The sequence below is a fragment of the Poromitra crassiceps genome (assembly GCF_964638095.1).
Source record: "Poromitra crassiceps genome assembly, chromosome: 17".
Taxonomy (NCBI): Eukaryota; Metazoa; Chordata; class Actinopteri; order Beryciformes; family Melamphaidae; genus Poromitra; species Poromitra crassiceps.
In genome coordinates, this window is record NC_139635.1 from 3,163,344 (window position 1) to 3,181,209 (window position 17,866).

The window sequence follows — 17,866 nt, forward strand, 5'->3', positions numbered from 1 at the left end:
AACATTCAATTGCATAATGAATAATACTGTGGGGTTTGAACCTGTGACACAGGGCTTATCTCTCCGACCTAGAAAGGCGGTGGCTGGCTCACTGTTTGCTCAAAGGTTTGGGGTACTCAATTGTTTCTGGCTAAGTTTAACCTTGTTGGAAGACTGACTGTTCCAAGGGAACATAAACAAATTATTTCAGACTGCTATGTTCCAACACATTGGGCCAGCTATAGTATAGGGAAGAATGACCATCGTGTTTCTACTTGGGCCAATTGAATCAACAAGATGGCTGTTTGTCCACTGGCTGCTCCCGTTTTTTCTTATTCCGACATCTATTGGCCCAGTGTCCGAGCTTACCACAAATATGACATTTGTCTGTGCTAGGTGAGCGCTTTTGAGGTGCTTTTTCTGCGGTGTTTACATTGGGGAAAATCACAGCAATACTTATTGGGTTTGGCGCTGTGGCTAATTGTGGGGGCCCAAGCATCTGCTCAGCTCTCTCATATTGTTTGATAACAATCCCAAGCTGTCTAATTGTCTCTCTGGCTCCTTCACACTCCGGCCTTCTACAAGGCCCTTTTTCAGTGTCCATTCTCAGAGAGCAGTTGAGCAGGCCTAATGTCTTATCTATTTGTTTTAGTTTGACACGTCTCGGTGCAGAGCCGTTGTTTTTATCAATTCTGTTGCGTGTCTCTCTCTCTCGTAATCACTCCCTTTGGCAAAAGGCAAAGCACTGATTCCTCTATTTACTGTGAATGTCGCATTCATATTAATGTCTCATTGATTCACATTCAACTCTTTATATTTCAGTCTTGCATTATCTATGCACTAAGGGTGTTGAGCTTAATTGCTTACTTCATTGAGAGAGAGAGAGCTAGTGTTTTTGTTTATCACTTACTTGTGATCTGTGTCCGTGTGTGTAAAGTAATTTTCAACACCTTACCTTTTAGTCGATGTGGGGTGGTGACAGAGGGACGGTTGTTCTCCTGTTGACCAGTTCCGTCCGTGTTTGGGGTATCTGGAACTACAAATTTTGGTGACAGATCAATTTGTTCAAGGGACATAATTGATTCTGTATTTTGGGGGTGGTTAAAATACACTTTTTGCAAACTTCCTGTTCAACTCCTTTAAAATAGGCTTCTTAAGAAATTGTTTTGTTTTACAATGAAACAGCTGCTTATTTTTGGTTGTTTGTTTGTTACATGTTGTTTGTTACACATTGTGGGAATCTCAAAAACATATCAACCATATTGCTTTACAACTATGATTGCTTCCCAGTCTCGCTCGGTGCTCAATATCTCTGGCCGATCCTAGCCAGCGCGCCACGGGGCTACACCCCGCCGAGTGAGTGGTAGGTTATGGGGAGATCTAAGAAAAGGAGCACACAGCTACCTGGTTTTATTAGTATGTCGTGTGGTTCTTAAAGACCATATCAAGCATATGCCTAGGCTCGCCGCAGTTTCCCACTGTACTATAATAGTCGCTGTATATATGCAGCCTTCTGGCTTTTTAAGGCAATATGTGATAACGCTTCTCAGGCTCTCTTGCACTGCAGCTTACCACTGGAGCATCCGAGTCACTGCAAATTACAGCCTGTCAAGAGAGTTTTTAATGGTCCTGAGGTCATCTTTATTATTTACATTGAGGTTTCCCCCCTTGTCTCAAGAAACCCACAAGATACTAACTTAGGTTATTATATAAACCATACATATTTACAGTTATATACAATGTCATTTTGACACACCCACAATATGCAAACATTTCAGATTCTTTTAGATATCAGACGACAGCTCAGTAATGAATTATGAAATTAATTCAGACTTACCCGCTCTGCCGTAGATATCCTGTTCGTGACGCCAACTGATAGAGAATAAAATTCTATACATCCGCTAAATGTGATAATTAACAGCTTATCTAACCAAATGAATTGAAGCCATGAGTCTAGGAAGATGTATCATAAAAGTATATTTATTGCCATACAATCTCTGCAATATGTATATTGTCAGAGGGCTGAACCTCAATGTACACAATTCTGATATGTCATACAGAGTCAAATATTCAGCCGCGATGTCACAATTTGACATACGCTTTATACTGTAAAGGAAGAGGAGCAGAGAGGAGGGGAGTGGAATGGGATGTTCTCTTGGAAATGTGTGTGCGTCGTGCAGGCTCCTGTCTGTATCAATTGTTATCGGAACATGATGCACTGGACAAGATCTCAGCAAAAGGAGCAGTCCTATATGTGTGAAATGTCATGGGCCAGAGCAAAGGGACTAATGACTCATAGCATTAATTATGTGTATGCAATTATAGCTTATTGATTAGGAAATGGCATGGAACTTATATTTTTCTCCAACAAACTTTAAAGTTTACGTTTTTGCGATTTTTCTTAGATCGCGCTCCTCATCCTCTGACTCATGTGGCACATTCAGTAGTCTCAGTAGTAGCTATTACAGTGACTGGATAATTATTAATTGATAGCTTACTAAAATAATATGCAATATTCAACATTAATAATGAGACTAATACTATCAAAATGTTGTGGATTGTAGCGCCATAATCATGGCTAATGGGTTTTAGGCTGGGCTCACATTAGTTAATTCTGTTGCTGGTGTTGTAAAACGTTTAAATGAATCCGAGATGGGAAGTATGTCTGTAAGATGTCTGTTTCTCTGCACCGTGATTTTCCCACTGGGATGTCATAAATCTCACTGTGACATCATCCGTGATGTCATAAATCCCACTGTGACCTAATCAGTGATGTCATAAATCCCAGTGTGACATCATCAGTGATGTCATAAATCTGATATCATCAGTGATGCTGGTCTCATTGGCCACACAGCAGCCGAGCTGCGGCCAAATAATACCTTCTGTTTGAGACACAGCATACAAGTCAGTGTGGTACAGTGACACATCTGAAGGAATGGCTGTTCAAGCAGAGCATGATGGCACACAGCTCTATGATGCCGCCTGGGAAGGAGACCTGGACACACTGAGGAGCCTGCTGCAGGAAGACCACTTCAGAAGGCAGATCAATGAGAAGTGTTTTTATGGGTGTGGGACCCCTCTGGCGTACACAGCCTTGTGGGGTCATGCTGCCTGTGTGGACTACCTGATCACACAGGGAGCACAGGTAGACCTAGCTGATGAGTATTACTGGACGCCTCTCTACTTGGCCGTGAGCTTTGGTCACCTGGACTGTGTCCGGATCCTCCTGGAAGCCGGGGCCGACCCTAACAGATACATACAACACGGCTCATACACCCCTCTCTACATCAGTGCTGTACACAACCACCTGGACTGCTTCCGCCTGCTGCTCCAGGCCGCTGGCGTTCTGACCCGTGACGTGGCTTCTTTCCTGCTGGAGGTGGTGCTGCATAACAGGTGCAACACGGCCTTCGTCCAGCTGCTGCTGGACCACGGTGCTGACCCGGCCCTGGTGACAAACAGAGCAGGCACAGCTGGATGTGAGGGCGGATCCTGGGGCTCTCAGGGTCTTTCTGGAGGCCAAGAGATGTCCTCACAGTCTGGCCCACGTGTGTCGGATCCGGATCCGTCAAGTGCTGGGCACACATCGGCTGAACCAAGTCCACTCCCTACCACTACCACAAGCGATGAAGGACTTTGTGCTCCACCAAAACTGACTTAAGGACTGTCAGTTAATTTATTTCATTTCCTACATTTAGTTCTTCAGTGACTGTGTTTCAAACAAATCCAGGACCAGAGATTATATACCATCATACACCACCTGGGCTGTAGCCAATTCTACTTCTATCATTGGAGAGCGATAATTGGAGTGTATCCGTGTGTGCTTGGTTCATCGTCTCCAGAGTCCTCACGCCAGAAATTCTGTTTATCTTAATATGACGTGAGGTTCAGTTAGCATTGCACAGGAACAGCCAGGAGAGATTAAATTTCAGAGCCTGTAATTTTTTACTTGATTAAACAAGTTGAATCAGTATTTCTTTCTTTCTTTTCTAAAGGCTTTAGATGTTTGTTTTTGTTGATCAAAGACTTTTTGATACATCTTTACATATTTACAATCAATTGGAAATGGGACCAATTAAAATCAAGTATTTATAAAAAATAAATAATTAGACCTATTTGACGATCGAATGTAGAAGACCGGTCATCTGAGATAGAGAGGCACCAGGGTCAACTTGTGTCTTAATAACTTGTCACTTTGGCCTGAACATGTCTGGGTTGCTTATGGGGGAAGAGTGTGTGTACAGACAGTATGTGCAGGTGACATCTTAACTACCTTGACCAGTGGTGTTCAAACTTGTGTGTGTCTGAGGCACACCAAAGGGCAAGACAAAATCTCAAGGCACACCTAATACCTGTGCAAAATAGCCTCTATGTGTGTTTCCCCATCATTATTTCTCTGTTATCCTTGAAATCATTTCTTTAGGCTATAGAATCTGCCTATGAGTGCATACAAATAACTGATATAGTCCAATTCAAAATTAACTCGTGACTTTTTGTACATGTAGACTATTTGCAATAATAATGTATGGTTGTCACAACATCCCAAAGCACACCTGGACTTGCCTCAAGGCACACGTGCACAAGTGCCTGACACTGATCATTCATTGACTGTTGTGTTTGGCAAACCGTATGCAAACGCTCACAAATGAAAATAAATTTGGATTCTCCTAAAGGGAAGTTTACAACGATTCCTATTATCTGACACATTATACCACTTGCACTGGTGTGACCAGTTATAGTTTTGGGTGGCACTGCCAAGAAAAATGATTGCAAAAAATGTGATGAAATGGTTTTGCAGTCTGGAGCCCCGCCAAAACACCATCATGAAAATGAAATTGGACAGTTTCTGCAAATAATACGGGTGGAAATGAAAACAATGGTTGACTAGTTATTACTGATTTCGGATTTACGCTAGCAACAATCTTGAGTGGATTTGGGCCTCGGCCTCTAACTCACTAATTACACTTCTCTGTAACTGTTGTAGTATTCTGTGCTGTGTGTGTGCATGTGTGCGTTTGTGTGTTTCTTTGCTAGTTTATAGAGCGATAAACCTCATGTGCCCCGCCCACTTGCCACCTTGAAGGGTATTGGTATTTCAGTGACCATGTAGGAACTGATGGATTGTCAAAGTCTCTGGTCATGAATCACATCATTAGTATGAAGCACCTACCTACCTAGTATGAGACAAGGACAAAGTCATGAGTTTACATCAGAGCCGTGTATATAGAAGAGTCACGACATCTCCATTCACGCCAATGGACCAGTTTTTTACTCTCAAGAGTTCCAGGAAGTAAGGTCCTGGATTAAGCAACACTATCGAGTTGCAGTAAAATGGACAGTTTGTGTTGTACTTTGAACGTTTTTTTTTATTTCTTTTTTTTTATTAAATTGTACATTATCAACTTTATTTTAGCATTCAAAAGTAGCGCGAGACCCTTCCTGGCTGTTCATTAGCTAATGAGTCACACATTTTGGTCCTCCACTGACGCCACTCTCTCTCTAAATTGCTCTGGTTTACATCAAATGCAATGTCCACACTCTCTTAACCAGGCACGTGCAGAGGTGGGTGCTAGGGGTGCCCGAGCACCTGCCCGTTTTCCCCTGATGCCCAAAGTGCCATTTTTTTTCTCCTCCTTTTTTCTTTTTTTTTTTTACAGTGAAGGCATGATGCCCAGCACCCTTCAAGAATAACTTTTAACAATAAATAACAATTGGGCAATAAATCAAATGTCCGGACAGTTTACACATGCTGACCTTTCAACCGGAAGTTAAGTAATCGTCTTTATTTATTTTTTCCCAGGATGGCAAAGGCATGACCCGCCCTTCTCCGCATCTGATTGGCCTAGCGTCAAACGTTGTTGATCCAATCACATTCGCTTGGCTATTCCTATAAAATCCATATAAAAGGGAGCATGTTGCTCTGTTCTCTGTTTACATTTTTGTCCAACTTATGATGTCATAGTGATGTCATAAGACCACTGATGATGTCATCAGTGATGTTATAAGACTGACGATGTCATCAGTGATGTCATAAGAGCATATCATTGTATGACATGACTGATGAAGTCATAGGCACTGATGTAAACTGAAGTGCAATAACATTTTGTGAGAAACACACATCCCGCGCTCGCATGCACGCAACACACACACACACACACACACACACACACACAATTCAATTAACTTTTGCTACGAACTGTAGGCTGTCATCAGTGATGCAAAGTTGAGCAATTGTGCACTGCACCTGCCAATGAACAAAGGCTCAATGGATGTTCTCATCCAGCACAACCCCTATTGTCATAAAACATTTGTTTTGCTGGCACAGCCTAAAAGGGTTAATATTATGTAATGTGGAATGAAATACATTGTACATGACCTCCTTTATGAATAGACATTGGAGAAAACAAATTGGATGCATTTGATTTGAGTATTTTGCATGAAATCCCATAAATCCCTATTTTTCTGGAATTTTGGCAATTAAGGGGTTAATATCTGAAAATGCTCAAGGATACTCACCGGGCACCCTCCTATATTTTGAATAGGTACCCCCAAACTACAAGAATCAGCAGAGAAAAAAACTTTATCCGACGAAGCGAGGTTCAACCCCATGGCTCCCGGACTATATCCTGGTTTGGATCATATTGTGGATATGGCATTTACATGGAACACAGAGAAATCTGCTTCTTCATATCCCTGTATACATGATAAATAGAGTACCGCAGGAATGAGTCCGGAAGTCCTGGATGTTAGCACTTCCGGATCCTTCGTCTAAAAGTCAATGGGATTTTTGTGTGGGGATTTGTGTTAAAGGCTTGAAATAAGGTCTGTGGTTAACAAAAGGAGGATGGGGGTGAAGAGTGGGAAAGCATGATGTGTGAATGGTGGGAAGGGGAGGGAGGGGAACGAACGAGCACTGCACCACTTTTATTTAATAGCAGCTTAGTGGGCAGATGATAATGATAACAATTTGCTTTCTTGTAGAAACCGGGCAGATCGACCCAGTTCTGATAGAGCGTTATAACACGCCGGGCTTCGTGGGCTGTCTATCACGAGTACAGTTCAACAGAGTGGCTCCGCTGAAGGCTGCCCTGCGCTCCGGCCTGGCAGCACCCGTCAGCACCCATGGGATCCTGGTCCCCTCCAACTGTGGAGCCTCACCCCTCACCATCTCACCCATGGCCTCGGCCAGCGACCCCTGGCACATAGACGCCGGTAGGCAGACAGACACAGACAGATGGAAAGACACATGCATGAAGCACAGATACAAACACCCACCTTCATACTAGCATGCATTGACACACACTTTAATAGGTTCAGTTCATTTGCTAAGGATTGTGCATTCAGATTCCCATTCAGACAGCAGCAGGGGTGGCCAACCTACGGCCCGTGGGCCAAATGCGACCCTCTGCCCGTTTTTAAGTGGCCCGCCATGAATCTTACATTTTTATGCCTCCGCCAAAGATAGCCAGGCCGGAGGCATTATGGATTCGGGTTGTCCGTCCGTTCGTTTAAACGTGATATCTCTGAAATGCCTTGACGGAATTTAATCTAATTTGCCTCAAACATCGACTTGGACTCAAGGATAAACTGATTAGACTTTGATGGTTAAAGGTCAAAGTTCAAGGTCACTGTGACCTCACACGCCCAATTTCCAAGCTCTGTAACGCAACATCTCAGGAGTGCCTTGACAGAATTTCTTCCAATTTGCCTCAAATGGCCATTTCGACTCAAGAATGAACTAATGGCGGAGGCATAAATCTGCGCTGCGGTCGTTCTAGTTAATACTGAATTTTGGTGAAATTATCTCTGTCTTAACCTGTTGGCACAGAAATTGAAAATATACAGAAATACCCAATAAGCATCAATAAACTTACTATGTCATATATTTATTTAAGTAGAAAATGAATTTGTGATGGCACAGGGGTTCTGGTCTAAAAACATATATTTTTCAGTCTAAACGAGTCTCGTTTAAGATTAATGAAATTATCACTTTCTGCCGACGGCTGCATGGTGTGCTGTGGGAAAGATAATCAAAATAATAATGCTCCCTGGAATTAAAATTGAGAGCAATTTAAAAGCAAAATAAAGAAACAGAGATGGCAGAACCAGCTTATCTTATTGTGATTGAACATAGCTAATGAAAGTTACAAAGCTAGGAATGAGCAGAATAAGAAAAAGGACACACATGAATTGTGTGTCACTGCATTATGAACACATATGAAACGGAAAATAAACAACATAAATAATAACTTTGTAAGGATCTGTAGATACCGTGGACCCACAGATGGACACACAAAAATATGCCAACCTGTGCCACAAAGACCTCACAGATTTGCATGGTTTAATTCATTCACGCGCACGCACGGGCGCACACGCACACACACACACACACACTCACACACACACACACACACACACACACACACACACACACACACACACACACACACACACACACACACACACACACACACACACACACACACACACACACACACACACACACACACACACACAGTGTACAGTAACACTCCTGTGGAGACACCATCTGACCAGCCTCCTGTCTGCCCCAACAGACACAAAAGACAATAATCACAAGGATTATCTCCCTCCCTAGTACATTTCTCATTTGATGATCTGCTTTAATGATATTTTACTATTCAAAGACAGATGATTTATTTTGCTTATTCTGCTGCTGATGTGGAGTTTCATTTAGATTTTGTCTCTATTTTGGGTGCCAAGTGCTCACTGGCTGCTGTTTGTTCACTGTGGAGAGATCTCTGCTCGTATCATGCTGACTACCCACTTTGGGCCCTATCTTCGTACAGGCGATATCCCCTATTAGCGCTTGCGCACCTTAAAGCAGGGAATATTGCAGCCCGCTGTCCAGGTGTTATGCCGAGTTTTGCACCCCCGCCAGGCAGCAGCAAAACGCATCCCCACCTCACGGGAACCTATTGTAATGATTTATACATAAACGTAACTGTTTAAAAATGATATAATTGTTTGGGTAGACGTGACCCCCCTGTTTTTAAGTTAAAACAGCCCCAAAATATGGTGGCGATGCATGGTGGTGCGGGGAAGCAGAACTCGTGACAACAACGGGCGCAAACGCAGATTAGAGGCATGCCAAATCATTTATGCACGGCGCAAATGGGATTTGGGCGGTGTTAACCACCAGAAGTATTCACAGGTGTGGCTTGGCAATGCCTGGGCGTTAGATCAATCAAACCAGATTCCCATCTTGCAGTCACTGTAATACAGTTTGCGTGAGGCATGCTGTAATTCTTCCCATGCGTAATTTGGATAGGTGTAGGCCTATTGACTGTATTTATCCCTATCTCATAACGACACCATCATATACCTGTTAAAAACATCTGAGTTTTGATGCAATTCGGGTTATTTTGTTGACTGGGGTGGGACAATAGAAACGACAATAGAAATGTGTTTGCAGCGGTTAAACGGCGGAGACAAAAGAAAAGATTGGAGGATTTACAGTGGACTCAATTAAAACTCGACTCGTGCCGAGGCTTGTGCCAGATCGGCTGTGATGCCAACGACCCTCCGGGTTATAGCAGGTGAAGGTGAATAGCCTATTGCAAGTAGGCTACAATGTACAAGTTTTCTCAATTAATTTACCATAACCCCTCCTTGCAATGTGATAAAAGTTTCTCATTGAATTCTAGTTGATTGCCTCACCGAATAATCTGCTGGTTACCCAATTTTAGCAGCAGAATTTGACGTCCGTGCGTAATGACGTTTCTGCGCTGCGCGGAGATTACGGTGCGCTCCAGCGCAGCGAGGTATTTAGCACGTAAGAGGTCCTTTTCAAAGCTCTTAGCGCAAAGTAATTGCGCGCTGCTGACGATAGGATAATGCCATCTATCCCCACATTTTAGCACTGAAACGCCTGCTTTGGCATGTGACACGCCTATGCCCAGTACAATTATAACAGGCATTGTGCCCTTGTGCGCTTGTGCCCGCCCCCAATTTGCATTGCGCAGGGTGTTCAACGAGCGCAAACGCTAAATTACCGCTTTTGGGAAGATAGGGCCCCATGTCTTCTATTCATTTCCTGGGAAAGACTTAAGCTTAATTTATACTTATTAGAATGATTAGCCTCCTGAAAATCTGCGCAAAGATCGGCGCGGCCTGGGGTCCTTCAGGCTAGAGCGAGGTGCTCGCCGCAGGTGGATGACGTGCAGCGCACAGGCCCTCTTGAGGCGTCCTTGAGGCATCCTCTCAGCCTCTGGATTGCCTTTGCCACGGGAGGGTCTGGTGAGACGAAGGAGGAGCATGGCCGGGAGTAACCCACAGAGCCTAGATCCTCCATGCACCGAAGGGCCAATACTGCGGCGTAGCACTAGCTCTATTGCAGCGGATTGGGCGTTCTCGCTTACCCCTCCCGCGGGCAACGTTGCAGACAGAGTGGTAAGGCTGATCCGTGAGCGGCTTCTGGGACGCGAGTCGGGGTCTTAGTTGGCCTCGGCTGGGTCTACTGGGCGAGGGTGTATGATGTTGACAGACCCGAAACACCCTACGACCCCAGATAACATCACTGATGACGCGTCCTAGCGCATGCGGCAGTAGTGTATTTGAGAATATAGAATCCTGGCTTGCCTCTGGCCAGTGACACTTAGGAAAGACTAGGTGACAACCAAGTATAGTTTGGTGACGAGCTGGAGAGACAGTTGACGGCCGGAGAGACGGCAACCGGTACGGGATGGGATTAGCACCCCATCTTGGCTCTCTCGTGAGGGAGAAATCCACAAACGCTACGGATTAGCCTCCTGAAAATCTGCGCAAAGATCGGCACGGCCTGGGGTCCTTCAGGCTAGAGCGAGGTGCTCGGCGCAGGTGGATGACGTGCAGCGCACAGGCCCTCTTGAGGCGTCCTTGAGGCATCCTCTCAGCCTCTGGATTGCCTTTGCCACGGGAGGGTCTGGTGAGACGAAGGAGGAGCATGGCCGGGAGTAACCCACAGAGCCTAGATCCTCCATGCACCGAAGGGCCAATACTGCGGCGTAGCACTAGCTCTATTGCAGCGGATTGGGCGTTCTCGCTTACCCCTCCCGCAGGCAACGTTGCAGACAGAGTGGTAAGGCTGATCCGTGAGCGGCTTCTGGGACGCGAGTCGGGGTCTTAGTTGGCCTCGGCTGGGTCTACTGGGCGAGGGTGTATGATGTTGACAGACCCGAAACACCTTACGACCCCAGATAACATCACTGATGACGCGTCCTAGCGCATGCGGCAGTAGTGTATTTGAGAATAAAATAGAAAGTGTCGTTCAGCACATGGTCGCAGACGAAAAAGAAAGTGTTGCATTTATACTTCAGTGAATGTTCGCCTCTGTTCAACGGTCACGTGACACCCGAACGCTATTAAATGCTGACAGCCAAGTACGTTACATCTTGCCTCCAAGGTGGTTTCACTGTGCATTCCATTCCCTCTCTTGCCTTGGCTGTCTGCACTGATAGCGTTCGGGTGTCACGTGACCGTTGAACCGAGGCGAACGTTCACTGAAGTATAAATGCAACACCATGAGCGACACTTTCTTTTTCGTCTGCGACCATGTGCTGAGCAACACTTTCTAATAAGTATAAATTAAGCTTTAGCCGTCACCAGGTGTCAAAAGTATCAATAATACTATCAATAAGTTTTGATACTAAATGGGTACAATACTCAGTTGCAACAATATCAATACCAGCAGTGCTTTCTCTAAATAAAAACTCAAACACACTACTGATTTTCCCCTCCCTATCATTGATGGGTATCTGTTGCTTCAACAAGCTAAAAGTGTTCTGATAGGCTGGTGACTAGAGCTGGGGTAATCTGCTGTGTTGTGATAGGCTGATGACTAGAGCAGGGGTAATCTGCTGTGTTGTGATAGGCTGATAACTAGAGCAGGGGTAAACTGCTGTGTTGTGATAGGCTGATGACTAGAGCTGGGGTAATCTGCTGTGTTGTGATAGGCTGATGACTAGAGCTGGGGTAATCTGCTGTCTTGTGATAGGCTGATGACTAGAGCAGGGTTAATCTGCTGTGTTGTGATAGGCTGATGACTAGAGCAGGGATAATCTGCTGTGTTGTGATAGGCTGATGACTAACGTAGGGTTAATCTGCTGTGTTGTGATAGGCTGATGACTAGAACAGTAGTAATCTGCTGTGTTATGATAGGCTGATGACTAGAGCAGGGATAATCTGCTGTGTTGTGATAGGCGGATGACTATAGCAGGGATAATCTGTTGTGTTGTGATAGGCTGATGACTAGATCAGGGGTAAAATGCTGTGTTGTGATAGGCTGGTAATCTGCTGTTTTGTGATAGGCTAATGACTAAAGCAGGGATAATCTGCTGTGTTGTGATAGTCTGATGTCTAGAACAGTGGTAATCTGCTGTGTTATGATAGGCTGATGACTAGAGCAGGGATAATCTGCTGTGTTGTGATAGGCTGATGACTAGATCAGGGGTAAAATGCTGTGTTGTGATAGGCTGATGACTAGACCAGGGATACAATGCTGTTGTGATAGGCTGATGACTAGAGCAGGGTTAATCTGCTGTGTTGTGATAGGCTGATGACTAGAGCATGGGTAATCTGCTGTGTTGTGATAGGCTGATGACTAGAGCATGGGTAATCTGCTGTGTTGTGATAGGCTGATGACTAGAGCAGGGGTAATCTGCTGTGTTGTGATAGGCTGATGACTAGAGCAGGGGTAATCTGCTGTGTTGTGATAGGCTGATGACTAGAGCAGGGGTAATCTGCTGTGTTGTGATAGGCTGATGACTAGAGCAGGGGTAATCTGTTGTGTAAAGTCAAAGTTGTTCATGAGTTTTATTGGGCCTAGATTATGGAGAAGCGTCCGTCCAGCTGTCTTTGTTTATCTTTATGGCTCTTGATGTGGCCCAACGTTTGACAGAACCATTAGGATTAAGAAACTGTCCCCTTCCTCAATAAGCAAGTCATAATAATAATAATAATACATAAGTAAGCAAGGCACTGAAAGCCCAACTGCACCACTTAAACAGCTCTTTTGCCCACAGCAGAAGACTGTGGTTGTACTGAGCAGTCCCCAGTGGCCAGCAACAGTTCAATCAGTGGAGAGACAGAAGGTGTCTCTCTCTCTTCCTGCAGCAGTGTTGAGATATCAATCTCAACACTGCTGCAGGAACACATTGAAATGACAGCCAGGAAATGTACGCAGACACATTTAATAACAAGTGTGACCATTGGCTGCTGGAAAGCCAGAGCAGATAACCAAGTCTGTTCATTGGACAACATTGTGAGCCAGAGAGCCACATGATCTGTTACAGGGGAACAATCCTGCTCAGAAAGATCCACATCCAAACCTGTTCTTGTGTTTCCACAGCTGGAGCCGTTTTCCCCTTAAGTGAGGAGAAGGCTGGTGGTGACGGAGTAGATCGCAACTCTGCCGTCATTGGAGGTAAGTCTGTTTTAACTACCGACATCAGTACAGTACTGTACTGTACTGTCTGTGATCGACTACAAAAGGTGGGTGTGAGTTTGTGTATTGTTTTCTATACAGTGACAAACTTAAAATGTAAAGTGGAAAAGCGAGTTATGTTGCTAATACCGAATCAGATATCAACATTAAAGTTAGTAAAGCAATAAGTGCGTATACTTGCCTGACTGCTTATGAGTTGACAATGCAGGCTGATATTGGCTACAGTATTTCATGGCGATCAATAGCTTGTCTTAACCAATTAAAATGCAAAGCTAACGGTATTAACAAACTAACATTAATGATAACAGCAACAAAACTCGATTTTACAGTAACATTTGTAACAGTATAGAGAACAATACACGTTCTTGTGTGTTTATCTCTGAAGGTCATAAGTCCAGACTGGTCGTCACACTGTAAAGAAATAGCAATTTAGTTTATTAAAGAGCATGGTGCAGGTTAAAAAAAATCTGAATTTACATTTTGGGCTCATGATTACAGTGAAAATACTCCAAAAAGACAAAGATCCCCCCCCCCCCTCCCCACAGGCCCCCAGAGTATAAATATGGAGAAATAGGTGGCATTTTATAAATGGGCGTGTGACATAACAACAGGAGTGACATCACAAGAGGAGAATGTTCTGCTGGGGCTGACACAGGGATGCAAAGTCATGGAGAGTGAAAAAACGTGACAGATACCAGGGCAGACATAAAACCACTCAGAAATCCTCATATTTTGGGCTGAAAAATTTGCATCCCTGTGACATCACAAGTGTTAGTTCCATGAAATGGACCAGTGCCCCCTGCTGGTTACAAAAACTAGTCTAAATGCAGCTATGTGTGATTGGAAAAAAAAATCCCCATTGCTATATACCCCTTCCACATATTAATGCAATGTGGTCTCCAACCTGCACCATGCTCTTTAAGTTTATTTGTCAGGGACATTGTGCAAAATATAACATTGATCTCAAAGAGAAAAGAAGCTTTACACCGGACTATAGCAAATTGCTCATTTCCAGCTGCAGTTCCAGGGCAGGTTGCCAGCACAAACAATACAACTATACAATAAATTACAAGGTACAGAAGTAACAGATATCAACACATCATAATTTATACATATCACATATCACCACAATTCATACACACATAACCATAATTTATATGCACTGCTCAGTATATAATATCACATTATGCAGCTCTACAAAATGAATGAATAATAAAGCAAAGTAATTGGTGGTTATTTATAATCCATTTCTTAATTTCACGTGAGAAAGTGTAAAAATGTGTACAGACTTTCAGGTCAGTGGGGAGTTTGTTCCAATCCTTTATGGCTTTAAAGGAAAAGCAGGATTGAGCAAAGGCAGAGCCTCTTTTTGGAACTCTACACTGCCCCCTTGAGGTCGACCTTGTAGTTCTGCTGCTGATCTCAGAGCAGAGTTGGACAAAGGTCTTAAGGGGCGGAGGAGCAGCATTATGGATTATCTTGAACACCATACGGATATTTGAGTACATGATTGTATGTTCAAAGCTTGTTTATGAAGAGACTCAAGCAGCTTATTGGCCTGAGACCAACATGACATACAGTAGGAGAAATGAGAGAAAATCATTGCATTTAAGAAGATCTTCGATGCCACCGTTGTAAGCAAATTTCTGAGGTGTCTAAAATTGGTTAGATTATATTTTAGTGTTTGGCTCATCTTTCTTATATACTTTTTAAAGCTCAGAGTGGGATGTAAAAAATAACACCTCAGGATTTAAATATATATATTTTTTTTGTCCATTTACAAAAATGTCAGGATAGTCACCGGGGGGCCCTATCTTGGAAAAACCGGTAATTTAGCGCGTGTACGTGTTTAATGCCGGGCGCAGCGCAATTTGGAGGCGTTCCCAAGTCATCTGCTATTCTCTGGGACGCGCAAAATGCCACTTGCGCCCGCGCAACAGTGATTTATGCAGGATTAACTCTGGAAATGATTCAGAGGCGTGGTGGGCTTGGTGAGGGTTTTCGCATCTTTCTTCCCTCCAATTAATTTGCGCAAATGCCATAATGAGAGATGGTTGTCTGTGCGCATCGGACATATCCAAAACGCAGTGGTCATTATATAGGCATCTACCAATCTTTTGTAGGCTAATAAAATAGGGCGTATTGCATTGTAGCATAATATTTTTTTATCTTTTCTTCACTCAGTTTAGGCTAAAGCATATCCCCATGTTGTGCCTAATGTTATGTCCTGATTCTAAGTATGTGCTATTGTAATTAGACAATGAAATAACATACACATGTAAAAATATCAGTTTCTTTAATAGGTGGGGATGTGTGAGAATTTTATTCTAGCCTATTTCAATATATCAAAATTGTGATGACTCTCACTCTCACTCATACGGACGTTAACATAACGTGAGGATTTAGCACAGCCACACCTGGTTTAGCATAAGCTTTAGCTGTACCGATGCAGAAAAACCAGCGCAAAAGTGGCTGCTACCGTGGCCGGAGTGCAAATTGACTGCCTATGATAGCATAAGACACGCCGTTACGGCACGCAAACCAGCCAGCAAGCGCAAAAATCATTTAATTTCATTTCATTTATTTATTTAATGTGACTCATTGACCATGATCACATGGTATGGAGCACAAACAAAACATACAAAAACAATATACAATGGCACACGGCATGGCTAGTGCATATGTCATTTAAACAGAGGCAGGACATTCTTCAAAAAAGCACCTAATTTACACGTGACTTTTTGTCTGTCTGTAGTAGTAAGATCAGTTTAAACATAGATGGACGAGTTAAATAATATCTGGGTAAATATAACTCTCTGAAATTCCAAATAATTGCATTCTTGCATTCAAACACAATATGATACTCGTCTCCCACACAGTTGTCACTACAGAGGTTACAGATCCTCATACTTGTATGCAGTCCTTTATATCTACCAACAACCTTCTGGTGTTATTAACCCTGAAGTTACAGATTGCATGTCTATGCCTTTGGTTTACATACAGCAGATCATTTGGCGCTTGTACAACGATAGGGCCCCATGTCTTTGTTAGAGAAATCCATAGTGACTGTCTTCTCAACATTCAAGGTTAGACAAGAATCATTTAGCCACGTTGCCACTTTGTACTGTACATAGCAAGTGAAAGTTTGGCAGCAACATGAGATGCATCTTTGCCATTAGTGTATGACAGTATCATCACCGTACATCAAAATCACTTCAGTGTTTGGGTACGCTTGTGATACTGATCTGGTACTGATGCGTTGCGTGCCCGGGCACGCCTGAGGCATTCCCCAGACCACCTTTTCAAGTGGACCCGGGCACGGAACACAATGTTCACACGGATCAAGCGAACCGGACTAGGGATCAGTTTGGGGTCAAGTGTGCTCGGAAACGGTCCCTGGTCCCTAACGTGAAACCACCCTTAATTACGCATGTACTGTACCATGGAATTGGACTAACAAACGTCACCAGAGTTTCAACTAGCCACTAGGGGGTGACTAGATACTGACTGCATTTTCTTTTTGGGGGCAAACTATTCCTTTAAGTCAATTTTTTGGTATTGTTTTGTTTGCAGGCATCATCGCCGTGGTGATCTTTAGCATCCTGTGCTTGCTGGTGTTTGTGATTCGCCACATGTTCCGTCACAAAGGATCATATCACACCAATGAGGCCAAGGGGGCGGAGTCAGCTGACTGTGCCGATGCTGCCATCATCGTCAACGACCCGGCGTTCACTGAGACCATCGACGAGAGCAAGAAGGAGTGGTTCATCTGAGCAGCACAGACTCACAACGTTATGATGTCCTTATTTAAAGGAACACACCAACATTCTGGCAGATTCTCCTATTTGCTATATTCCCCATAGTAAGACGAAAAGATAGATGCCCTTCTCTTCTCTGTGCGTGTAGTAGAAAGTAGCGATGCGCCCCTTCTGCTAGTTAGCCTAGCACGATGACTGGTAGTCCATGGGAATCGCTAGCCTTCCCCTAGCCAAATACACATTCCAACAGCGCCAAAACACTCTTACTGTATGTACATGTTGTGACTTGTATACTCACCAAGTTATGAAATAATAATGTACGAGACATCATCATTTTCTCAGCAAATACATAGCAGGACCTACTTTCCAGACAAAAACTGAAGTTCCGGCTATGCATTTTGCTTGTTAAATTACAATGTTTCGTAATTTGACATGATTATTTCATAGCGTGGTGAATGCGTGAGTCACAACATGTACATAAGAGGGTTTTGGCACGTTGGAATGTGTATTTGGTGACTTAACGGGGTAGGCTAGCCATTCCACAGAGTGCCAGTCATTGTGCTAAGCTAACTAGAGAGAGAGGCGCTTTGCTACTTTTCTACTGCACGCACAGAGAAGAGAAGGGCGTCTCGTCTTGCTATCAGGAATATGGAAAATAGGTGAATCT

At 43.7% G+C, this 17,866-nt stretch overlaps 1 protein-coding gene across 1 annotated transcript in view; it reads left to right on the forward strand.

The window, feature by feature from the left end:
- Nucleotides 1–17,267, forward strand: part of LOC310792006 (contactin-associated protein-like 2) — a gene marked incomplete at its 5' end in the record, with an annotated part of 132,637 nt that extends 115,370 nt beyond the window's left edge. The window contains 3 exons of the mRNA XM_083653688.1: nucleotides 6,961–7,191; nucleotides 13,346–13,420; nucleotides 17,015–17,267. Coding sequence (XP_083509814.1) covers nucleotides 6,961–7,191; nucleotides 13,346–13,420; nucleotides 17,015–17,214 — 506 coding nt within the window. The 3' untranslated portion in view covers nucleotides 17,215–17,267. The remainder of the gene's footprint in view (nucleotides 1–6,960; nucleotides 7,192–13,345; nucleotides 13,421–17,014) is intronic.
- Nucleotides 17,268–17,866: the final 599 nt, after the last annotated feature.